Source organism: Cryptotermes secundus, unplaced genomic scaffold (assembly GCF_002891405.2).
Source record: "Cryptotermes secundus unplaced genomic scaffold, Csec_1.0 scaffold1670, whole genome shotgun sequence".
In the NCBI taxonomy this organism is placed as follows: domain Eukaryota; kingdom Metazoa; phylum Arthropoda; class Insecta; order Blattodea; family Kalotermitidae; genus Cryptotermes; species Cryptotermes secundus.
In genome coordinates this window covers 122,980-150,046 of record NW_019729935.1, presented here as the reverse complement: position 1 = coordinate 150,046, position 27,067 = coordinate 122,980, and the positions used below count along the sequence as shown (strand labels likewise).

At 38.7% G+C, this 27,067-nt stretch overlaps 1 protein-coding gene across 6 annotated transcripts in view; it reads left to right on the top strand.

Moving 5' to 3' along the window:
- The window catches only part of LOC111865893 (protein lap4), a 221,069-nt gene that overhangs the window by 116,198 nt on the left and 77,804 nt on the right, over positions 1-27,067 (top strand). For 4 of the 6 annotated variants that reach the window (XM_023854324.2, XM_023854323.2, XM_023854328.2 and 1 more), the window contains exons 20-21: positions 1,425-1,505; positions 9,129-9,923. In XM_023854324.2, the coding sequence (XP_023710092.1) occupies positions 1,425-1,505; positions 9,129-9,923 (876 nt within the window). The remainder of the gene's footprint in view (positions 1-1,424; positions 1,506-9,128; positions 9,924-27,067) is intronic. The other 2 variants (XM_023854326.2, XM_023854327.2) reach the window with 2 other exon arrangements.

The following is a 27,067-nucleotide window of genomic DNA, read 5'->3' as shown; positions in this document are numbered from 1 at the left end:
ACGACCCGGAAACCAAGATGCAGTCACGGTGGAAACATCCGACATCCCCGAGGCCAAAAAAAGCACGGCAGGTCCGCAGCAATGTCAAGGTCATGTTGGCCGTTTTCTTCGACTTCCATGGGGTTGTGCATCATGAGTACCCTTCGTCGCCTTCGTGATGCTGTGCGGTGCAAACGACCGGATCTGCTGGCAGCAAAAACTTGGCAGCTACATCTTGATAACGCACCCGCCCATTCTGCGCATCTGATTCAGACTTTCGTCGTCAAACACAACATCCCTGTGGTTCATCAGGATCCCTTCTCCCTCGACATGGCTCTGTGTGACTTTTGGCTATTTCCCAAGCTGAAAATGCCGCTGAAAGGAACCCGATTTGAGTCTAGAGAAGACATCATGCGGAATGTGACGGCCCGGCTGATCACCATTCCAAAAGATGCGTTCCAGAAGTGTTTCCAACAATGGCAGAAGCGCTGGGAGAAGTGTGTGCGTTACCAAGGAGACTACTTTGAAGGGGATTAGGGTTTTGTACCACCAAATCAGTAAATGTATTTCTGCCGACCGAAGGTTCGATACTTTTTGAACACACCATGTATACACTATACTTATATACCATCACTTCCTAGAGCCACTAGTTGAAGCTGTTTGTTATGGTCTAAGTAATATTACTACCACTTCAACTGTTACTGGAATTGTTATTAGAGTCAACACTGCTACCCTCTTGGAGTGTTGCAGGTGAAGATTTAGTGCATTTCTAACACTGGTAACAATGTCCAATGGTTCAACACCACTAATATGGAACCTGCCATTGAGCAGTATCATGATATAGTTCATCCATTTCTGATTGTCATAACATGTCTTCTTATGACCTGTCTTATTGTTATCCTCCCATCCAACATTTTCCCAGAGGTTTCCTTGCTACAAGTTTGTATGCATTTTTTTATCACATAGATTTCCACCTATCGGTCGGTGGCAATATCAGAATATTATTTTTAGTCAAGAAGATTCTGAACATGTTTGCTGTTTTTCTCCAATTTAATGAAACCAGATACGGGTTTACAGGCTTGTAAGCAAGTCTTTATAAAGACAGAATAATAATATTTAGACATACCAATTTGAAAGAATTAAAGTTAAATAATATCAGTGTCCAGAACATACATTATACAGTTTTGAATACTTAAAAATATGCAGAAATAGTGCTAAATATCACGAAAATTACATCTGCACTAAACATGGCAATTCTCATTGTTGATACACAACAAATGGTGTGCGAGTCACGAAAACTACCACTATTGTGTGGTCTATTAAAGTTTTGGATAATGTCACAGTTTTTATAGTACTAATATGGAACCTTATATGAAGATTTTTTTTTTATTATTATTATATCAGGTGTCATAGTAAGAAGCACTGACCGATTTGTTTCTTTCCAGGCAATCTATGTTTCTCGAATCACAGAAGGTGGTGCTGCTGAAAAGGATGGAAAGTTGCTAGTGGGAGATAGGGTGATATCAGTATGTATTGCTGTCTCTTCTGTGGTTTTGTTAATAACGCTTGATGCATTGATGTGAAGTGCTTGGTGGCATGGTGGTCATATTTCTGGTCAGGGAACCCACCTGAAATCTCACCATGTTATATTCTCATTATTTCAGCTCAGGACGGAACACGCTCTGTTTCAGCACCAGTTTCTTTATTTTCATTCCGTGAGAGGGTTCCCGTGTTCATTGCACTTAATTCTGTCTATTCTGCGTGTAAACAGCTTTCTGCCTATGCACATGAGAGTAATGAAATCTTGATTTAAAGCTTATACGCACTGAGCGCTCTGAGAGTTAGTTTTAGATATATATGGAAAAACAGGGAATGTTACAAATATTGACACATGGTATTTGCATGCAGGCTTTTTATCTGTTTATAAAATAACAAAATGACATTTTGTATTATACTGCACTATCTTAAATAACATCTGCCTTTGTTAACCCTATGGTTGCTATGCCTTGCATGTTCGAGGCTAGAATAGGCTGTAGCATGAAATGCTTCAAACATGGGAGGTCACATCTGAAGGAATTTTATAGATTGCTTCTGGATTTGATTCATGGCTAACAAAATTCTGTCATAGTTTTCCTCCATCTGTCCAGTCAGATCCTGAGGCAGAATAATTGTTCATAGCCTTCATGATAGAGCTACCACTATATGCCAAGACCGGCAAGACCGGGTGTTGGAGGTTAACAATTTGAAAGGCGACCTTCAACCGAGTGGTTACTCTCAAGGCTTTATTGACTCGGTTATCAGGTCCAAGGGCGGTAGTCATCAAAAGAAAAAAGAGGAAAAGCCTCTTGGCACGGTGTACATCCCGTATGTCAAGGGAATCTCTGAGAAGTTCAAGCGCATAGGGAACCAGTACAATATTAGAACCGTCTTCAAAACTAAACACACTTTACGATCTTCGCTCGTGAGAACGAAACCAAAAAGGGATCCTCAACAGACGGCACAGTGCGTCTACAGCATTCCCTGTCAATGTGGCAGAAGCTACATTGGTGAAACAGGAAGACCACTGGCTGTTCGAATCCGTGAACACAAGCACAATCTTAAGCAGGGTCTTCTAGAGAAATCCAGGTTGGCTCAGCATGCATATGAAGAAGGTCACAGGGTCAGCTGGGATGAAGCTAGGATCTTGGAGATTGAAAGCAACAGTAGATACAGGAAATACAAAGAATCAGCTCATATGGCATGTTCATCCAATCCGATCAGCCAACCCAGTTTGGATATTTCTCCTATATGGATCCCCCTCATCAATGAAGAGGTTAACAAACCAAAAAATGTAATTTCATGAATATTAGTGGTTCCACTACTACTGCAAGTTTTTTTCCGGAGATTAGTCTGATTCCCGGAAGTCGCCATGGTGGCACGATTCTTTAACCATGCAGATAAGGCATGCTTTATCCAGTTTTTACTTTCGTTTTTAACTGAATTCATGGAATATAACCCATACTTCTGTTTCTTTACATTGTTGACAAGTGCATGTTTGGCACAAATTTTCTATCGTGTTTTTACTGCGATTTTATTCTTTCCTCCCACTGACGGAACCGGTTGTCGGTTGTTCATAGGTTGTTTCTACAGATCAAGGTTTGTCCAGTGATTGAGACTAGCTCTTTCTAAGGGGCCCAACTGAGTAGGTTAAACCTTCCCTATACACCTGAAGACGGAGACAGATCCAGTCTCCGAAACGTTGTGGTTTTTTGTCTTTTTTATATACCGGACGATGGGTGAAGTCCAAAATAAGCCAAAAGAAGTACAGAATAATACTTATCATTTATGATTCAACTTTCATAACCAACCTGTCTCATTTCCATAACCTAAGCATCTGATATAAGCCAAAAGAAGTACAGAATAATACTTATCATTTATGATTCAACTTTCATAACCAACCTGTCTCATTTCCATAACCTAAGCATCTGATATAAGCCAAAAGAAGTACAGAATAATACTTATCATTTATGATTCAACTTTCATAACCAACCTGTCTCATTTCCATAACCTAAGCATCTGATATAAGCCAAAAGAAGTACAGAATAATACTTATCATTTATGATTCAACTTTCATAACCAACCTGTCTCATTTCCATAACCTAAGCATCTGATATAAGCCAAAAGAAGTACAGAATAATACTTATCATTTATGATTCAACTTTCATAACCAACCTGTCTCATTTCCATAACCTAAGCATCTGATATAAGCCAAAAGAAGTACAGAATAATACTTATCATTTATGATTCAACTTTCATAACCAACCTGTCTCATTTCCATAACCTAAGCATCTGATATAAGCCAAAAGAAGTACAGAATAATACTTATCATTTATGATTCAACTTTCATAACCAACCTGTCTCATTTCCATAACCTAAGCATCTGATATAGGTTGTAAATTTATGTAACAAAATTTCACTGGCTCTGGGGCCCCCTCAGACTTTTTATTGACGAATTCATGGGGCTGGAGTGTGAAGTGACCACTTACTTCCATACAGTGTGAAAGATTTCATTCTTTATAAACACAGAATTGAAAGGAATTTGGTTAGTTAGATACAATACCATTGTCTTTGGCTATTTGACAGTTTTCCTTGGCAAACTAGTAACTCACATACTGGTCGTCTGTTGATGCCTTTCATGTACTTATTATATTTGACAGTGCAGAGAGGCTTTTTGACATCTTCGTCCATTTTCCTGCCCTTACCAGTACTAATAACTTTTGCATAGTGGATAGTCAATATTATCCTCTCTTCTCATTTATCTTTTCAGACCCACAGAACAATTTTTCCCTGTATTTTGAATGTGGACTCTCCAGTCGTCAACTTCTTAGCCTCCCTGAGCCAATCACATGAAAGAGCCCTCTTGGCCCATATAATATCAGAAAGTCTAATTTCTTGTTCAAGAGGGCCACTGCGTCATTCCCCTTGTAGTAACTTTTGAAACACAGAATGGTTCAGTTCTAAATTTTCACAAATAACTGAGAATATGGTATTTTCAAGTTTCTTTCTGCAGTATAAATTTCCATATTGCAAATATAGCTGCTCTTAGACTGTACAGCATCCTGACTGTGTACTTCACAATTTTGCTAAGATTGAACATTCTAATTTTCAGTCATCTCTTAGTGTCGTTTGTTCATCCATCTTTTTGGTACCAAATACTGCTTTGAATTTCTCCGCCGATTACCTACAGACAAGAAAACTTCTGAAGAGCATGCCTGATTGCAGTTGTTACTGAAGCACCACTCTCGCCAGATTGCTTCAAAGTGATTTTTACCCATGATCTGAGAAAATTACATGGATGTATCTGCTGACCTAGCCTACATTGTTTTCACTTCAAACCAGACTCATCAGTACCACCAGCCCTAAAATATTCGTTCTTTTCTCTACATAGGTCATATCAAAAGTCACGAGCAACTTTTTTTTGTATGCAGCCTGGGAACAGCAAACGAAAGAGAGTATGGTGGTAGGTTGAACCAACCATTGTGTTAACCTTAAGTGTCTTGTGATGTCAATAGCTTGCATCACGTGACTAGTATCACTTCTAACAAAATGGCCAACAACAATATGTCGTTTCGCCAGCGTGCTGTCATCGAATTTCTTGTGAAAGAGGAAATCCCTGCTGCAGAAATTCACCAGAGACTTCAGCGTGCTTATGGAAGTGTGTGCATGGGTGCGAGCAGTGTTCGAAGATGGGTGAAACATTTTAAAGATGGGAACACCAGCATCGAAGATGAGCCTCGGAGCGGTTGTCCTCGAACAGCCTCAACTGAACACAACNGTGTGACTGTGGACACAGTAGCCTGAAAACTTGGAATAGGGCACAGTGCAGTACAGGAGATGATTGAAAGCTTGGGCTATAGGAAAGTTTGTGCTCGTTGGGTCCCGCGGTTATTGACCGAAGACCACAAAAGTCAGTGAAAAGCCATCACCTCAGAACTGCTGCAGAGATATTGACACAAAGGCGATGATTTTTTGCTCTGTATTGTGACAGGTGATGAAAGCTGGTTTCAACATTTCGAGCCTGAAACAAAACGGCAGAGTATGGAATGGCACCATTTGCGTTCTCCATCAAAAGAGAAGGCAAAGACAGTGCCATCAGCTGCGAAGGTGATGGGTAGAGTCTTCTGGGATGCAGAGTGGTTTGTTCTGGCTGAATTCCTGGAACCTGGGCAAACCATCAATGCTGCTAGTTATGTCCAGACGCTGCACAAGCTCTGTCATGCATTGCGCGATAAACGTCTGGGATGAAACATCATCATCCTGTATGACGCTGCTCACCTCACATTGGAAGAAATTGCAAAGATGGGGTGGGAAGTTCTTCCACACCCCTCCTATAGCCCTGATCTGGCACCCTCCGACTACCATCTTTTCGGATTTGTGAAGGATCAGCTGCGTGGACGTTTTGAGACAAGGGAGGCAATTCAGAAAGCAGTGTGTCAGTGTCTTTGGATGGCTGGAACAGAATTTTACAGAAGGGGAATTTTCAAACTCCCAGATCGCTGGGAGAAATGTGTACAAAGAAGTGGCGATTATGTGGAAAAATAAAGAAAGGTCTGTAGATTGAGGTGGTGTATTTGGTTTGTCAATAATAAAGCATATTACTTTACAAAAAAGTGTTGCTCATGACATTCAGTATGACCCTCATGATTACTTTTGTGTTGTTGCAGAAGAATTTCATTTTTCATAATTTTACCTATGGTAAAGGTTTATTTATTTTGCTGTATTCACAATTAGGTGTGCACATATATAGAGCCCGACAGCCTCAGAAATACTGTCTGAATTTTCTGTCACTGTATATTAACTCCCATTTTCCCAATAAAAGGTTCATCTCTAGGTGTACCATGTACTTCATTCCTTGTAGAGTCTGTCCTATCTGGAACGTAGTCTACACTGTCAGTTTCTTCTTCTGATTCCAGCTCTTCAGGATCAGGATCAGTTATTGTATTTTCACTGCACTTTCTGCTGCTTGTACTGGCCCATCCCTGTTATCAGGTCTATCTCTAGATTGAGAACTGTCATAAGTTCATTGCCCAAAGTGTCTGGCAGACACCCGCATAAGCTTCCATGACAGTTTCTGCTGGACCTCTTTCGTGGTGCCATGCTCCAAACAGCTGAATAAGAGCTGTCATAATCATCAATGCTCTCAGCAAGAGAGAGGAAATAAAAATTTATGTTTATCCTGAACGCTTATCAGAGGAAGTCTGTCTTAAAAAATGTGATATATTTGTCAGTTGGTTGAATGGTTTTGGCACAGTGAGGTGGACTGGTATGCATTGCACTGTGTGCATATATGAAAAGGCATTTATCTATAATCCATACCCCATAATAGAAAAAAAAGATTGTGATCATCACTGCAACCCATTCACAGTGTGTTAAATATTGCCTGCCACACTTAATGTGGAAAAATGTAGTATATAAAAACCATTTGAATTGAGTGATTATAATATAATATACAGTAAATATAATGGGTTGGCAGAGAGTGAAAGTCCTTCCATTTTGCCTTCTATAAGGAAAACTGCTTTATCTTGTTCTAAGTACTTGACATGTTCGACTAACTCCTTACTTTACTGACAAGGAAGTTAGAGACACAAAATTTGCATGGCAAAAATTGAGTGCTATGGGGTACTGCAACTTTTGCATTCTGTATTCCATTTTCATCATTATCTTTAAACGTTTTAATTCAAATAACCTGTGATATAAATATGCAGTTTGTTGAATGTGATATTGTAGTCTTATTTGAGTTCCGCATGTTACGTAACATTTTATTGCTTTTACACAATTTCTTTGGAACATTAACATGCTTAACATGCCTGACGAAGCATGACATATCACAAAATAAATACTGTTCGTGTTTCATGTTACAATATAAAGTGGAGACATTTCAAATATTAAACTTCTCCATCGCTTGAAATGGTGTATACGGTGGAAAACACGCTAGACTGCTGTCAAGTAAAATTGAGCTGCAAGCTTCAATCATTAGGCATGTAAAGAGATACTAAGGAATTGAGTTTATTCAGGGTATGCAGGGAGAATACTTTCAAATCCAAAACCTGGAAGATCTCTTTTTAACCCCTTAAATCTAGTCACTGTGTTTCTGTATGCATGATGATGTATTCATGGCCATATTTGATTTTAAGTAACATTTCGATGTTCCCATATATATAAAGAGTTTCAGTCATTGAAAAGGGGAAGGTGGTGTTGTGGGAGAAGGAAGAATCTGGCATTATAGAGGTTTACTCTAGTTCTCTGTAACTTCAAACTGTATTATTGCATATGTAATACTTCGCTAAAAATATATGCCATAAAGAACTTAAATTTTAATTTTAAAATATGTTAGCGCTTTATATTCAGTAACTATAACTTCTGTTTCAAAATCAAGATTTCATTGGACAACATTGTTATGTTGTACAACATGCTCTCATATATCATGGCCACGTACAGCGGAAGTCCATGAAATATTGACACCATTATGAGTACTTAGTATAGGCAGTTTAGTACTGGGGATGTAGAAATTGCTCCAAAAATCAAACATCAGATTTTTGCTGTAATATCAACTGTGACCAATGAAAACACAGATGTTTATGGGGGAATTAACTAGTAATGCTGTAGTATATAAAGTGTGAATGGATCATGTTATCGATTTTCAAGTTGATACACAGAAAGGAAGTCATGGGAGTTGTTATTTCTTGTTTCAAATGCTGTGGGTTCTCATACAGGCAACTGTGCCCAAAATAATTATCATTTTTAGTCTAGAGGGGAATGGAATGTCGTAGGCAGTCTGTACAGGGGGTGAATGTTGTGTTACTGCATCAGGTCATGGCTTTCCATGGAGAAAAGAAAACATCTTGAATGTTTTCTTCATTTCCTGTGTTGCATCGACAACTACCCTCTTGTGTATGTATGAAGGTTTCTTTTGTCTCTCTCTCTCTCTCTCTCAGTTCACTCTCAGTGAATGAAGATGTGAGAGTGCTGAGGTGACAGAAATGCTCATGTCACTTAAACCTTCTGCTAATTATGAAACAAGAGGAGCACTAGTTAAGCTGAAAACTCAGAAAATAGTCCTCTCATTAAAATGGATGAATATTGCTATATTTAACATCGCTGAATAAGCGTTTAATAAGAAAATGCTCATAAAAGAAAAATACTCATTATAGACTGTATATATTACATTGGACTTCTGCTGTAATAGAAAAGCATAGATAATTCAAAATTATTTCATACGCTCTTTCATACACATCAGTGCTAGTGTCATAGAGTGTCTTGTGAGTGTATAGGTTCATTCTTTACTTCCACTCTTAACTGGTTGCATTCCCAAATGGTAGGCAGTATAAAGTGAAGGGCATCATAAAATAGATAGCAACACTCATTGAGAAGGGGGGGGGGGATGGATACTTTGTTCGAAAGTACCTGGGTGTAGCAGTGCATGGCTTCATAAGTGTTGAGTAAACAGTATGTAGTTGAACATAAGACAGTAGACCTGCACATACATAATTGGGAGTATATTGTAGTTGCACTGAATCATCCAAATTGATACACTCAGAGCACGTTCAAGAAGAGCTGTTTGGAGAATATGTGACAGTGTGAGGACTCAGTGTGGTGTGTCTTCCCTACAGATAAATGGTGTTGACATGGAGGGTGCTCGGCATGACCAGGCAGTGTCGATGCTGACTGGTCTTGAGAGATTTGTCCGTCTGGTGGTGGAACGAGAAGTGTTGGTTCCTCGTGAATCATTGTGTAGCAGCCCATCTCCCTCGCCAAGCCCAGGCTCAGAGAAGTCCCCTCGTGTGTTTGGTGTCCCAAAACCTTATACTGGACTATATAGTGCCAATAGCTATATGGCAAATCGGCCCGGTTATACTGGGTACAGGCGACCGATGCCTGAAAGGACTTCTGGAACAAGCTATGGAAAGTTGCCTGGACTTAGGAATGAAACGTCTGGAACAGTAACAAATAGTGATAATAAAACAGTTGGTGCATTGCCAGACACTCATATGAACACTACTAAAGATGCCAGTGCCATAACCAGTGTTGATGCAAAGGTAGAACCCCCGCGTCCTGCTCCCCGTCGCGTTCCACAGGCACAAGCCTCGGATACCTCTACACCTGCACCTGAAACCACTTCAGAGCCAGTTCAGGTACTTCCAAAGCCCATCACCAATGAGGAATTCCAAGCTATGATACCTGCTCGGTTCCTTCAGTCCTCTGCCACAGATTCCACACAGGAGCCCCCTGGGCCCACCGTGACAGTGACTATCAAGCAGCCTGAACACTCAGCTGGTGACATCAAATTCCCTCCTGCCCCAACAACTCTCGGTAAAGTGACAGAGACCATCACAAAGAGCACATTCACCGAGACGGTTGTGACTCGGGTCACGGAGAACAAGGAGGTTCTTCCCGTCATCATTGAGGTTAGTTGAGCTGTGTGCGGTCAGATTGAAACCTGGTAATGCAAAGAAAGTAGAGAAGTTGTTAAATCTGTAGTGTCAGTATATAAGATATTCATGAATGATGAAACATTCATAAACCCTGACAGTTACATTCACGTTGTTTTTGCACCTAAAAACAGTAATGAAATGAGAATAAGCAATAGCAGAAGAATGAGTTATATCTTGAGGACTGTTTGGAAAGTTACTTCTACTGAGCTGTTAACAAAAGGAGCAATGAGGAAAAAACAATTATATGCAAGAAATACATTTATACTTAAGTTATTTCTCAGTGTAGTCACTTCTGGAATTGAGGCACTTATTATAACAGGGAATAAGTTTATGTATGCCTGTGTCAAAGAAGTCTGCCTCCTCTGAGCTCAGCCACATTTTGACACCTTCCATCAGTTCTTGATTATTGTTTAAGTGGTGTGATTGGAACCAGTTCTTGAGGTAGGCAAACAGGTGGTAGTTTCTTGGAGCAAGACTGGTGCTGTAAGGAAGGTGGTCAGACAACTCCCAGTTGAAATGCTCTAGCAGTGCTCGAGTGCTACCAGCTGTATGCAGAAACATATTGTCATGGAGGAGCACTACACCAGATGTCACCATTCCACACCTTTTGTCCTGAATGGCCCTATGCAATTATTTTAGTGTTTCACAATACAAAATGTGGCTAAGCTCTCAGGCAGCAGACTTCTTTGATATAAAAAAAACTCCGTGGCTTTTAGTCTGCAAGTGAACTATACCAACCCAGCGACTGCCACTTGTCAGCAAAGTTAGTGTCAACTTTTGCGGATAGAGGGTGTTGCATGGTCAGCGCAGTGGTTCTCCATGGCCGTTTATTTCAGTTTTCTAGACTGGAGCATTTATTTCCTTGAAATAGCTCCTCATTTATCATCATGAGGCCCACTACTTCTCAGAAAATTTGGTAGCGCCAGGTATCAAACCCAGGATCCCTGGATCTAGCCAGGAACTCTGACCACCAGACCACAGAGGTGGTCCTTTTTTGACACGGGCATACAATATCTTATTCCCTGATATGACAAGTCCCCAGTGCTGGCAGTGACTGCTTTGAGAAGTAGCTTAAGTATGTACATATTTCTAATATATACAGTAGAACTTGGTTATAACGTCATCAAAGGGACCTAAAAATAGTGTCGTTATAAACGAATGTCGTTGTAACCGAAATGGGCACTTCCACAGTATCCTTATGTTAGTGACGTAAAAATCTACCAAAAACTGAGTTAAAATGTTGCATTTTTAGTGAAATACGTAGTTAAGTACAGACTAACGTAACATTAACGTGGAATTGCCCAAATGTGTAATATCAAAGACATATTACAGCGCTTTTCACTGACAATACACACAATATTTCACGAATCACTTTAACTTTCTCTTCAATGCTTAAAACTTTCCTTTTCATTGCCATGTTTTCGCTACTGCACTTCTCTGGGTTTAGGCAGGAACACTATAGGGTAAGTAGACAATGTGAGGTCCTGTTAGACGAGATTCTAGGAAAGGAATGCAGTTAACAACCTGCCGCGTCCTCTTGCACTATTCACGCAGTCCCAACCCACACCCTTGTTTTGGCATAAAACCCACGCTCCTCTTGCAGCCCGCGGTCGTATTCTTCCAGGACAGTCACGTCAGCAAGTAGAGAAAGTGAGGGTGGGCAGACACATCGAACTTTCCCACCATATCAGAGAAATTCAGGAATGAAAATGATGTTACATACGAGGTTGATGCATTTGTGCATGTCGTACTAAGCAAGGTATAAAAACAGTTGCTTTATGAGGAATTAGTTCGTACCATTGAATATTTGATGCAATAGACAAGGTGTCGCAGAAACCGATGTTGCTATAACCAAGTTTTACTGTAATAATTTTCTTTATCATTCTTGTTTTGGTAAAAGCTCACCGGAGATTACTTTATGAATAGCCCTTGTATTTACAGTTCTTAGTTGTCTGTTCATATGTACAGAAAGAACCCTTTGAGCACGGAGTTTTAAGTTGTATATTATGTATACAGCAACAAAGTTCAAAGATTCATGAACATGTTCATATAAGAAGTCTCCCTGCCTGAAGAATTTAAGTGTGTGTTTATATAAGGTGTTCCTTACCTGAAAAATTTAGGAATGTATTCGTATAAGACATCTGCCTGGCCCAAAATTCTAGGAATACGTTCATCTAATGAACATTAGTTTTGATTCTCTGCTTGCCAACAGTTTTCCTTGCAGAAATAGTACATTATCTTACTACCATGGTCAGGCGATAACACTGTGTTATGGTGGTCCAGTTGCCAGCATATTGGAGAAACTGGATATCTCTGCCTTCAAAACAGAGTGACAAAACAGTGACCGCAAGGCGATGGGAAATTCCTCTGCACGATGGCAGTTTTTAATCACTTTGCTGGAATATAGAGATAGCCAGACACTCCCAAGCTGTGAGCTAACCATCCCATTGCAACTTGGTGTCATGTAATATCCTGTGTTTGCAAATGCAGACAGCAGAGTATTTCCATAGTATTCTTGCAGAATTATTTTTTAAAATAAGATTTTGCCATAATATTTTTAATCTCACTTAACAATAAAACTGATCTGTTTAGTAGAATCACACTTCGTCATGAAAAATACTCAGTGATTTACTAGTAAATTAATAATAAATTGAAGAGTACTGTCTTCTGGGATATAAAGTCACATAGTCCACTTAAAGTCAGCTGACTTTCGGAGGAAAATATTGCCTTCATCTTCAAGGTCGAATAATAAATTATTGGAGTATGACCCTTTGATTGCTTTCCAATTATGTAGGTACTCCAGGCAGCCTCGGAGATAAAGTTTCCAGTTTTGTGACAAGAATTTCCAAATTGAAGTTTGAGAATTATGTAAAAAGTCATATCATAACTATGATATGTAATATTTGAAGCAAAAGTTTTGTTTAATGAAGTATTATGTCTCCTAATCAGTCAATTAAAATAATCAGTCAGGTTGTGAGAGTCTTAATGACTAGCCATGCTTCGCAGTGCCGAATACTTACAAATACTCTGAAGTGAGAGTCAGAAATATTTTCCATATGCATTCTCTATAATTTTGCATACCTGGTTGTCTTATTTTCTTCTTTGTCAGATCCAGTTTGTTGCTGCAAAACTAATAACAGCTGGTTGAGCTTCATGTAAATTATTGGACTGAAATATTTGTATGGAATGACTGACATTATATCCCTATAAAATGTTCTTTTTGTATACTTCGCCAGAAGAACACAAAATTCTGTTTACATTGTCTTCAATAGATTAAGGCTAGATCAGAGAGATAGCAAAGGCAGTATTGACTTATCCCCACTGTCCATGTTGTGCTCTACTCAAAAGGTTATTTTCAAGTGGAAACAGGATTTAAATTTTTTTTATGTATATTGTCGTTTTTATGAGCTCTACATATTTTATTGTAAACACGTCCAAATTGTTACGCTTCCTCTTTTGTATAAATGCATTGATGTTTGTTTTCTTCTCTTTACCATAATTTTATGTGTGCTTCTGTGATTGTTTAATTTATTATAGATTAAAATTACTGTCTCTGACTTTTCCTACTTTGTTCATGTTGTGTGTAATTTGGAATTTCTTTTATATCTCTAGTATTGACCATAATTTTTGAAAAAAAAAATAATTTTATATAATTTAATGAAGTCTTCAAGCTGGGATAGTGTAGTTGGTGTAGTGATTGGCTATGGGCTGGATGATCAAGGGGTCAGAGTTTGAGTCCCTGTAGGGCCAAGAATTTTCTCAATGTCGTTCAAACCGGCTCTGGGGCCCACCCAGCCTCCTGTCCTATGGGTACTGGGGAATCTTTCCCTGGGTGTAAAGCAGCAAGAGCATGAAGCTGACCACTCACCTCCAGCTAGTGCCAAGGTCAAGATAATGCAAATCTATACATCCATTCCCCCATATGCCTTCATGGCATAGTGCTTAATTAGTTAAGCACAGGGCACATTTTTACCTTTTTAATTAAGTCTTTTCTGGTTGTGGGTCACATTGCAGCTGAATAAAATTCCAGATTTTAAAGTTCCCTCTTCTCTCATCAGGCCTGAGCATAATCATATTGTTGGCTATGTGTGTAACACATACAAACAATTACATGCTTGTACATGTAGACGTGCACACATACACAAAACATACTTCCACGTGAGATTAAGAAGCACAGATTTTCTCTCACACTTTCACTTTGATGCACCATTTGCCTCCCTTTGACTACCATTGTTCTAGACATACAGTGTTGACTTCCCTCACACTATTTCAACTTCCCCAAATCTGTTACTAATGAAGCAGAGACTGCTTCTGGTGGGTCAGTTTGGGGGTTACTTAATGACACTTCTAAAATGCTGAGATTTTATTTAGCCATTTTTCAGCTCATAGCTAGAGAACACTCTCTTGTATAACTTACTTCTGTTCCAACTGTGTGTTCTGATGTGTAAAGGATAATACGTAACTCAGTCCTCAAGTATTTTTATTTTGTTTAATTATATAAATTGAACACTCTGCCAAGGTTTCAATCTGTCCGTCAGCATATAGTATAAGCTGCATCCATAGAATATCTGCTTTATTTATAAATTAACAGCTTGGTAAATATTTGTAAGAATGACATGTACATACAGAATGAGTATAAAGTTGCATGCATTTATATTGTGCACCACGAATTACAGTACTTTTTTTTTTCGTGATATATTTTACACAATCACTGTTCCATGATTGTGTATCATGTATGAATGGAGTTTTCTGAAACCAGTCTTTTAGGAATGAAACACACTGGAAATCACACATAAATTTTTGGTTTCAGTTTAATTTCAGATGTTACATAAAGAATTAGAACTTTCAGGTTTTGGAGTAGTTTGTTGAGGTTTGCGTTACATCCCGTTTTGCTGAGGTTCACCTTATCTGTCCATCTCCTTCTTGATCTTGCATTTGATTTCATAATTTTCCCCTAACAAATTTATGTGTGCATTTATTGTTTCCCTCATTCAACCCATACTTTTATCGTAACTGCAGTAGTATCAATACCATAACAAGCTGTCACCATGGAGGAGAATCCTTTTTGATAAGCTGATAGTTGCTTGCTCAGCTGGGCAAGAAATTCCTTGCCTTTGGGGTGTGCGACTGAAGGCATATTACAGTGTTCACAGGAACCTGAGCCAAGTGAATCTGTTTTTGGTTTTGTAAATCCATCTTAATATTATCCTTCATTCAGCGTTGAAGTCTCCAAACTTCTTACATACCTTCAGGTCTTTCATTTTGTATTAATTTCTCATCCCCCCCCCTCCCATGTATGCATGACTCGCTGGATATCTCACTCTTCTTAAAATGATCCTAATAGTATTTGGTAAATATTATAATTATTAACCATATCATTGTGTAATATATTTTATTGCATTTTCTATTTTATGCCCCTGTGCTGTAGTGGTCAGCGTTCATGGCTACAGATCCAGAGGTCTGGGTTCGATTCCCGGCTCTACCAGTTTTTCTGAGAAGTAGTGGGTCTGGAACGGGGTCCACTGATCCTCATGAGGATAATTGAGGAACTGTTTCAAGGAAATAGTGGCTCTGGTCAAGAAAACCGAGATTAATGACCATGGGGATTCATTGTGCTGAGCACAGGACACCCTCTATCTGCTAAAGTTGACACTAATTTTGCTGACAAGTGGTGGTTGCTTGATCGGTATAGTTTGCTTGCAGACCAAAACCACAGAGGTGTTCAGTCAGTATAGTTTCAGGCAGTGGCCTGGATGGCTGGGGTTCTATTCCCAATAGGGGCAAGAGAACTTTCCCTATCCCACTGTCCAGAATGTCTCAGGCACCCACCCAGTCTCCTATACAGTGGGTCCTGGGGGCACTTTCCCCTAGGGTAAAGCAGCCAAGGCATGTACCTGACCACGTATCTCCACCTAGTTTCGAGATGAAGAAAGGTGGCGGTATACCTTCACTTCCCCATGGCATGGTGCTTAATTAATTAATTAATTAAGCACAAGAGGAGCTGTACTCTTTACCTCTCATGTTTTGAAATGGACCTGCAGTAGTTCTCAAAAAACTACTGTCTCTAAAGATTACTATCTCTGTGTTCGTGACACCTTAGAATTTGGTAGATAGGTACGGATGTTTCGGAGGAGCCTTTTCCCTCCAGCCTTGTTCACCTTCAAGATGGAGGTAGCAGATTCTTCTGAAATGTGATCTAAACTAGAGAGGGTTACATCCCGGTAGACCGTAATTTGGATACTTACCATTATGGGAACCCAAAAGCTTACACCTAAGCACAAAACATTGCGGTTGAGTTAATAGTGCTCTTCCTTCATTTTGAGGAGACCTCTGGTTTTTGCACAGTTTTTGTCAGTACCACCAAGCAAATTCCAGGACTGTACCTCACATTAAGTCACAACCACTTCCTTCCACATCATTTTGAATTCATTACCCATTAATCATCCTACCATTGGACACTTTGTAGTCTGAGCTACTGACAGCATTGTTAAATAAACTAGAGATAAATAAAACTCATTCCCAATCTATATTCTTCCCTCAGGGTGAGAGGCTAAATTTTCATTTACATATCAAACAGCAAGTGAAATTATAATTCTGCAATCAAAATGCAGTTTTCTCAAAAATGATTTTAAAGATTTAAATTAAGTTTTAGTAGTTTGTGGATATCATATCCTTATATGCAACTGTGTAGGCTGTATTTCAGGAAAATAATGGTATGCATGCTAGGGGCATAAATGCAGTGTCAGTTTTCCTAAACCTGGCTTTGTCAGTCAGATTTCATTTTTGTTCTTTATTCAGCAACCTACAGTGGTCTATGAAGGAACAGTCAATTTCATTTGCAAAATAAAATAGTCAAAATCAGTTGTATCTAAGAAAGTATGTGCAAAGTCTGTACTAATTTCACGTTTGTGATACTTGAAGTTCTCATGGTGGTGAATGTCAAAGAGTACAATCCTTTGGGATGTGGCATCATGCAGTTTGATACATGGTTACCAATGTTTTGGAGGAATCTGATGCCACCATCTTCAGGATAGAAGAGTGTGACTCTTCTATACAGAATGTGAAGGTGGGGAGGTGTTGGTAGACACTGATGAAACTGCAGCCACATCCCAGAGGACTGTAATCTTGAAGATCTTGTGTGTTGTAATGTCTAACAATATTAGTTTCCTGTAGAGCCACCAGTTGCTTATGTCTACCAAGAAATGAATTAAATGTGTGCAGGTGCACGTGCCTTGTTAGCACCTAAATAGTTTAACATATTTTATTTCTATTTGGTATTCAAGAGTTTATCTAGCCTAGGTTGGTGTCCAGTGCATATGAACATTCCAGCTTCAAAAACAGGGGCCTTCGAGATGGGCCTCAAATCTCAAAATGGCAACTTTCTCAAGCTTCATTCAAATGATTCTGATTTATGTAGACCACATCCAATAGTAAAACTGAGGTGCTGTGTTCAGGAAAAGAATTGTATGTGCACTAGGAGCCCAAGCACAAAATTTCAATTTTCTTGAAACTGGCCTTAGCAGTTGTATGGATTTCATGTTGGATATTCAGAAGCTAACAGTCTCTCGAGCAGTAATCAATATAATTTTCAGGGTAACATAGTTGAAGGCAGTTGTGCATGAGAAAGTGTGTGCATATTTTTTTTCACGTTTTTTTAAGTAGCATACAAAGCATATAAATTATTTATTTTTTATATCTTTAACAGTTTGCATGAAATACCTTGTTTTCAAACCAGACTAGTCTTAAAAAACATGTCTTTCATACTGCAATTATTTGCATGAATTACCAAGCTGTTAATTGTTTATCACATTAAGCATTACTGTTATTTTTTGCAATGTTGCATCATTGTATGAATACAGAGAAATACATTAAATCGAACTCCATCTAACTTCTGATTCCTGTTATAAAGAGTTATGTTAAAGATTCTTAAATAGAAATTGCACATTTAACCATTTTTGTACATCTGTGAAATTTGGTTTCTTGCTTGAAAGGAAGAGCATATGTCTGAAGTGCTTGAAACAAAGTGCTTTGGAACACATTCCAGTATGAAAGAAGAATTTGGGAATAGAAGAGAACTTCATAATTTAAGTAGCTCATGTACGAAGGGGGACCCAAAAATAACCGGAACCGACCTGTTGCACGCATGCTTTGTAGTTACGAGTTGTGCTGCTAGGTGGTGTTACCTGGGGGTCTCCCGTGACTGTTAGTGAGCTGGTGTCAGTCTGAGTTAAGTGGTTTGTCTGTGGTGCTCTGTTGTGTGCGTTCCTGTTTCAACCCTTTGGCGATTAGTGAGATGGCCGACCAGAAGGAACAAAGAGTGTGCGTGAAATTTTGCTTTCTGTTAGGGAAAACTGCAGCCAAGACTGTTGGGATGCTTCGGCAAGCCTTTAATGATGATGCTTTGGGGAAATCACAGGTCTACGAGTGGTTTTCCCGTTTCAAATCTGGCAACATGTCAACAGAAGACATGCCACGCCCAGGGCGTCCTTCGACAGGAAGAAATGACAAAAACATTTCCAAAATCAAACGTGCAGTTGATGAAGATCGTCAAAAGACCATTGACCAACTTTCTGAGGAAACGAACATCTCATGGAGCATGGTCCAGCGAATTTTAACCGAAGGTTTGCACATGAGACGGGTGTCTGCAAAATTTGTTCCTCGCTTGCTCGGAGATGACCAAAGAGAAAACCGCGTGAATGTTTGCCGCGACTTGAAGAGTGAAGTGCAGAACGATCCAGAATTTCTTAAAAGAATTGTGACTGGCGATGAGTCTTGGTGCTACGGGTACGATCCAGAATCAAAGCAATCATCAAGCCAGTGGAAAACTCCAACTTCACCACGACCGAAGAAAGCGCGTCAAGTGCGATCCAATGTGAAAACAATGTTGATTTGTTTTTTTGATGTGAATGGCATTGTCCACAAAGAGTTCGTTCCGCCAGGACAAACAGTGAACCAACATTTTTACCTGGATGTGTTACGAAGATTACGAGAGAGTGTGCGACGAAAACGGTCCGAAATGTGGAGAAATGGGAACTGGTTGCTTCACCACGACAATGCTCCAGCCCACACAGCTTTGACGGTCCGACAGTTTTTGACAAGCAACAACATGGTGATTGTGCCTCATCCACCTTACTCACCCGACCTGGCTCCGTCGGACTTTTTTTTTTTTCCACGGATGAAGAGAAGTCTGAAAGGAAAGCGATTCCGTGATGTGGATGAAGTCAAAGAAAACACGCTAAAGGCTTTTAACAGTATCCAGCCTCAAGAATTCCAGCACTGTTTTGAGCAGTGGCAAAAGCGTTGGGACAAGTGCATTAATGCACATGGACAATACTTTGAAGGGGACTAATATACAGTTCAATAAAAATGCAAAAATAAAAAATAAAAATAAATTCCGGTTATTTTTGGGTACCCCCTCGTAATGTTAAGGTAGTGGGTATTCTGATGATTGGGATAGGTAGCCTGGATGGAGAGAGAAGAAAGCAAAATTTTTATGGGTACCATTCCGGAAAGTACCACAAGATTGAGAAGAAGAAAGAAGTATTAAAATATAAACTAAGAAGAAGAGAGCAGTATAGAAGAGAATTACTGGCTTCTGGTCCGTGTAGTCTGGTAGAAGTTAACTAGCATTTTGGAGGAGCATACTGCCACTGCTTCTGGCTTGTTATATAGTACTCCAAAATGTCAGTACTCGTCTACAGACTACATAGCATCAGATACCAGAAGGATGTACTTTTCGTAGTAACCGTAAAAACCTCAAATCTAATAATATTAAATGGGATGTGGGAAGTAGAGTATGAGGATGTAACTGGATTAAAATGGCTTATGATTGTATCTAGTGTTGAGGTTTGGTGCAATGGTTCCTGTACCAGAGAGTTAACAGCAATACTCTGAGAGGTAGAACATTTAGAGGTACCTATAATTCTTTGCCCAATTTAGCTACCAGTTTTATCAGCTTACCTGGATTTTCATTCCTTTTTCTTTGGACTGAGAACTGTATTCACTTCTCTTGTTGCAACAAAACAGGAAATTTCAGAACACACTGAAGCATTTTTTAGTGATTTCAATTATATGAAAACTGAAGGTGCACCTATCTCATGTTATTAATTGGTTTGTGCAGTGCTGTAGCTACTGCAGGTGTTGTTCATTGTCAATCAGGATGGGAGAATAAATAGGCATAGTAAAAGGCAATGAATTGAGGAGGATGTGGTATTTTTAAGACTTGTTTGGAAGGACAGAACACTGACAAAGGACTCTTTTTGGACAGGATTCAAATAGCTCCTTCATGAATGTGCAGAGGATACATTAGCAACATTCAGCTTGCATTGAATTCTTCTTTAAATATGGTTATATAAGGATAGAAGTTTTTCATATTTGAATTTGATGTTCGATTTGGTGATATTTCGCTGTATTAACTGGGAATATTAACAGTGGCCAGTGTTTATGTGTAGGATAACCTATTTTGTGTTGCTCGTCCTGTGAAAGTAATTTGTGACTAACTCTGAGAAGAACTAACAAAAAATGATAGATGCAAAGGAAGACAGTACTTATAAACTTATTGCCCTCCCATCAGTTTTCCTATCAGCCTGTCATTACCCACTTTTCTTTTGTGGTATGCTTAGATAACTTCATGACAAGAAAAACCAGAGAATTGAAAGTGCACTTGGTTTCAAATACATATATTTTCTTAAGTGTTCTTTGAGGCTTGCATCCCCCAATTATCTTCATGTTCAGTTAGTACACATAACAAATGTTTTGATGACAGTTAATTAATCAGAAATGCAGATGGTATGCTGCATAGTTATAAAGTTTTGTTGATGGCTGAACTAATAAGAAATAGAATTATTGCACTGTGTAGAGGTATATACATTAATTTTGCATTTGTTTCTTTAAGCACACATTATGTTTAAAAATATCCTGAATAAAGCTGTAGATTTTATTTCATTATTGCCCATTAGAATAATATATATTCACTTTTTATTATTTATTATGCATAATTCTTTATTCTTAAGCATGAATCTTATATTTATGTTTATTGAAGGTCACTTGAATATTAGAATATTTTTTCCTTGAAGAATACTGCTTTCAACTGCCTCTGTGATCCAGTGATCAGAGTTCCTGGCTACAGATCCAGAGGCCTGGGTTCGATTCCCGGCGCTACCAGATTTTCTGGAACGGTTCACTGAGCCTTGTGATGATAGCTGAGTAGCTATTTCAAGGAAATAGCAACTCCGGTCTAGAAAACTGAAGTTAATGGCTGTGGGTATTCATTGCACTGACCACATGACATCCTCTATCCACTAAAGTTCGCACTAACTTCGCTGACAAACCACGGTTGTTCAGTCAATATAGTTCGCTGGCAGACTAAACCAAGGAGTTGGTTATACCATAGCTCAAGCGGTTAGTCACTGGCTTGCCACCGGGGTGGCCCGGGTTCGAACCCGGGTCTGGTCAAGTGGGATTTGTGGTGGACAAAATGACGCTGGGGCAGGTTTTCTCTAAATACTTTGGTTTACCCTACCAATCTTAATTCCATCAAATTCTCCATTATCATACCTGGGGCAGGTACAATACACCAATCAGTGGCTGATGTGCCGAGTGGACCCAGCTGGACTCCACCCCCCACTATGCAAATTAAAAAGAAAACATGGATGTTTTTTTCTTTGGCGGGGGGGTACTTCCTTCTGAGATGTGATATCTTGCAGTTTGATAGAAGTGTACGGAAGTTTCAAAGCAATGGAGAGCATTCCAGTCAAGCAGGAACTCTGTTTGCTTGGCTTACTTTTTAACTCTGAAGATGGTGGCAATGTGTTACTCCAGAACATTCTAAACTTCTACCAGACTAAACTTGTCACATCCCTGGAGATAGTACTCTTTGTGATCACTGCCATGAGATCCAAAAATGTTTCATTCCTTTCTTTCTTTCTAAATTCTAAATTTCTTATGTGCTTGCTTCAGAACAGCTTGTACCCTTTTCTTTTTTGGCAGACGAAGTGTAGTAAGTTTGTACTCTTCTTAAAGGTGCATATTATTGCTATTGCATCATGATATTCTGGGGATTTTTGCAGCAATTATGCCATCAGAAAATGGTGTAGTTACAGTTAGAATACTGGGAACTAGCATTCAGCATTGCTTTTGAATCACCAGAATTACTATTTGCCAGTCACTGGGAACTGAAAATCATGGTGCAGTGATCAGCACTAACTAACTAAACTTTCATGGAACCGAGCCCTTCTTGAGAAGCCGCCAGTTCAGCAGCTACTCAAGAACTTCCTGTCATTTTATGGAACCCGAAGGTTCATTACCCCTATCCTGAGCTATATCAATCTAGTCCACACCACCCGATCCTTTCTCTCTAACATCCATTTTAATATTATCCACCCACCTACGTCTTGGCCTTTGTAGTGGTTTCTCTTGCCAATATCCTATATGCATTCCTCTTCTCCCCATTCATGCTACATGCCCTGCACATTCCATCATCATTGACTTGATCTTTCTAATTATACTTTGCAAAGAGTACAGTTATGAAGCTGCTCCTTGTGTAGTTTTCTCCAATCTCCCATCACTTCATCCCTCTTTGGTCCAAATATTCTCCTCAGCATCCTGTTCACAAACTCTCTTAATCTATGTTCCTCCTTTAATGTCAGAGACCAAGTTTCATACCCATACTGAATGACATGTAAAATTATAGATTTGTGTATTCTAATTTTTACATTTTGAGACAACAGATGAGAAGACAAAAGGTTCTGGACTGAATGGTAGCAAGCATTACCTGAGTTCAATCTCAGCCTAATTTCCTTGTGAATCAGATTATGATTTGTTACTGTCATTCCCAAATATTTGACCTGTACCACATTTTCATAGTGGTCAGCACTGTACATCTGTTTCAAATTAAGTAGGTCTTAGAATGGAACCTTTGCTGGCTGTTGTTAGGCTTTTGTAGTTTTCCTCAAACTGCCACTAAAATGTGCCTTGTAATAAAACACATTTGCTTCTTTATGTATTCATTTTGTTTTTCATTCATCATCGTCTACCAATTTTTGTGTGTAACCTATTCAGCTGAGAAGGGATAATTAAATAAGCGAAGAAATTTGTTATAATGAATTAACAGAACTTCACTGAGGAACTATTTTGAGTGCTCTCACTTCGGAAGAGGATCTGTTTATCCATGCTTGTAGGCAGAGGCTAGGAAGATTAAAAGACTGTCATTCAGCTAGTGAGAGAGTTATTAAAACAATGCCTGTTTTTTTTTTTAAGAACTGAAAGAGGATTAATAAACACTAACATATTTGTGCATTTGCTTGCTGGATGATGATGAATGCATACAGTGCTATCCTTGCTTGATGATTTGTTGCATGGGACTTGCCGGCATGTTAGTGTGGGTGGACTGTTCTTATTAAGAGGCAGGTTCTTGTCTTAAGTTTTTGTGCTCTTCCATGTACCTTCAGATATTAAGTGAGCTTACTATACATTCTCGTACTTGCAGATTTTTTGTACAAAATTCCTTTAAATCTGTAAGTAGTTCAGGCAGCCAGTAACTTCATAATTAATCCATTAGTGTCATCATCATTGTTATTGTTGCAGCTCAGTTTTAGCCTTGGCATTCTTATGTGGTATAGAGAGTTTCTAAATTATTTTCATACACATTGTAGGATGCCTTGGATGTCAGATTAGGCCAACATAGTAAAGGCTCCTACATTCACACACACACAAAATTTGTTCCCTCATTGTGGATATCCCAGATATCAGGGTGGTTTAATTATCTCAAATGGAACAGATAACCTGTATTTGGAAATTTGTTAACTAGGCTTAACTAGGTCTGCAGTGAAACGTCCATTTAAGGTGTCTTTAGGGAGTAGTAGGTTTGAAAACTAAATTGATGAAAGTTTTAAATTATTGCCTTGGGATCATTGAAATTGAATGTCAAATGAAAGAAAACCTGAAACTGAAAAATATTATTTGTGGATTCCATTGTAGTTTCATTTCAGACACTACATTCACATGGCATTATGAAGGAACTAAATTGGCAAACTATAAAATTACAAATCCAATGTCTGGTTGCTAAACCTGCTTGCAGACTTTGTATTAACCCTGCTTATACATATTATTGATATTGTTTCCTTAAAATAGAGCTTGACTGAATGAGCTTAAAATGCTTCTGCAATCTGTGATCGGAAGATGGCAACTGAAAGGTAGGACAGCTACTCATAACATCTGCTTAACAAATTCTCTTATAATTTTTTGATTGAAAGAAAAACTGTCTGCTTGGAGAATATGTTTCAACCATGTAATTAATTGTAAATTACTTGCACAAACTAACACTCCTTTGTGTTTTCTTTCCAGTGTTTTGTTAAGCAGAAGTTATAATGCATTTAATCTTTTTTTCTTATTGGATCTTGTACATTCAGTAGATATGATGCCTCAGCCTCTGCTTGATAGGGTAAGGGACGAAAGTTGTTACAATGAATAGCTGGATGATAAGAAAGTAAAGCAGTATTTTCTAAACTGTGGCATGTGAACCCCTTGGAGGTATGTGAATTTTTTCTAGAAGGTTTACTGGGATAACTATAATAACTGAATTTTTTGTATCAGTATTATTTTACAACGAATTCACAAAAGTCAGATGCAGGCAATACTTGTACTTTCATGTGTCTTGTAGAAATTATATAATTTTGTATAGGTGATCCAGTTTCTTGGTAGTAACATATGGCTACACTGACTTGTTTTTCTTTCCGAAAGGAAGTGATCTGTGAAATTATGTATAAACCTTCAGTTGCTTGCTTCAGTGAGTTACTGAAAGATGAAATGTGTGACATATAATGAGAAATTATTGGTTAAAAAGCTTTTAGGGCAGTGATCTGCTTATTATGATTTTGAAATTGGTGATCAAGACAAGAGACACAGACTCAGCCTGTTTTTCTGAAGGAAATGTAAAAGCAAAATGAAACATACTGGGCATATGTTTGACATCATCATAATAGTAGTGTCACATTTTGATCCAAAAATGTTCGATGATTTTAGTATGTTTGCCAAATAAACATATATTTAATTTGTATGTTACTGCAGGTCTGAGTGGCACATTTATTTAACATTTGTTTTCTTGTTACATTGTTTTTATGTTTCTGTTATTTGTATTTGACCACCTTTGTGGTCTAGTGGTCAGAGTTCTTGGCTACGGGTCCAGAGGTCCTTGGTTCGATTCCTTGCGCTACCAGATTTTTTAAGAAATGGTGGGTCTGGAACAGGATCCACTCAGCCTTGTGAGGATAATTGAGGAGCTGTTTGAATGGAAAAGTAGTGGCTCCAGTCCAGAAAACCGAAAATTAATGGTCGTGTGTATTCATTGTGCTGCCCACGTGACACACCCATCTGCTGAACTTTGGCACTGACTTCGCTGACAAGCAGCAGTTGCTCAGTCTGTATATATCGCTTGCAGATTAAAGCCACAGAGTTTTTGTTTTTTTGTTGTTTTTATTTAATTAAAGTATAAAAATTCATCTTAAACTTGAAATCTGGTAAAAGATATGAAAAACATCACATATTTGGAACTAAGAAGGGTGACTAACTGAGAATACAGAATATTACATAATTATTTCATTTGTGGTGTATAACAGGCCATCCATTTTTGTGGTTGTTGAATTAAGGTGGTTATAATGGGCTATACTTGCATCTAGAATGGGAGAAGCAAGTAGCGAATACAGAATTCTGTTGGGAAACCTTTTGGATTTTAATCAGTTGGAGGCACAGGAACTATATAGAAGTACATTTTAGGAAAATACCTAGGTAAGTCAATAAGTAAGTTACAAATGGATATAGAACTTAAACAAATAAGAGTACTGATTTGAAAAATGCTTTTATTTTGCAACATAATCTCCCTGTACATTGAGGCACTTGTCCCATTGTTTCACAGGCCCCAGAAAATCAGCAGCATAAAATTCTTTTGGCTGCTATCGGAATCAGGTGGTGACTTCAGTTTTTACAGCTTCATCGTTGGGAAAATGCTCAGCTGAAAGATGATGATTAAGAGGGCCAAACAAATGGAAGTCGCATGACGGGTTAGGTTTTCACAAAGTCTGTGCACGATGGGTGCCGCGCATGCTGACCCCACAACACAAAATGCAAAGAATGGGTCTGGCATTACAGCATCTCAGTCGCTACCATGGTGAAGGACATGATATGCTAGCCCGAATTGTCACAGGTGATGAGTCTTGCTCCAAGCAACTTCCATTTGTTTGGCCCCCTTAAACATCATCTTTTGGCTGAACATTTTCCCGACAATGAAGGTGTAGAAGGGGAAGTCACCGCCTGGTTCTGACAGCAGCCCAAAGAATTTTATACTGTTGGTTTTCAGGGGCTTGTGAAACGATGGGACAAGTGCCTCAGTGTACAGGGAGATTATGTTTAGAAATAAAAGCATTTTTCAAATCAGTACTCTTGTTTGTTTAAGTTCTACATCCATTTGTACCTTACTTATTGACTTACCCTCATACATTTTAAGGATGTAAATTAAACTGATCTGTCTTTCAGTTGTATGTTACATTAGCAGCATTGAACATTAAAATTATAGTAGCACTAGGTTGGTTGTAAGTAAGTAATGGATTATTCACTTACTCCTTTAGTAAGTCACCTAATTCGGTTATTTGTTGTTTTTTGTGTGCAGCCACTGGTCTGTTACTTAATTTGTACCAACTCTATCTTATCCAGAGAATTTCCTGTTTTGCTAGTAGTTAACTATTTTTCTTCCCTGTTAATGACTAAAGATTTGTAACTGATGTTGAGAACATTGTGTTTGGCAGGTTTACTATGGTTACTTCTCCTTGCATTATATATCAATTGGACATTTCTGAGAACTTAGGTTCTTTCATATCCCTTTGTGCATAATTTTCAATCATGTATTTTCACCTGCGATATCTCTTCAGTTACAATAAGGGCATGCAGTAGCATAGTTGGTTGATGCACTATGCTACATGCTGGAAGGTTATGGGTTCAATTCCTGATGAGGTCATTGGATTTTTCAGATGACCTAATCCTTCCAACCACACAATACCCCTGGAGTCAACTAATCCTTTAACAGAAATGAGTACCAGTAATATTCCTGGGGGTAAAGGGTGGGCAGC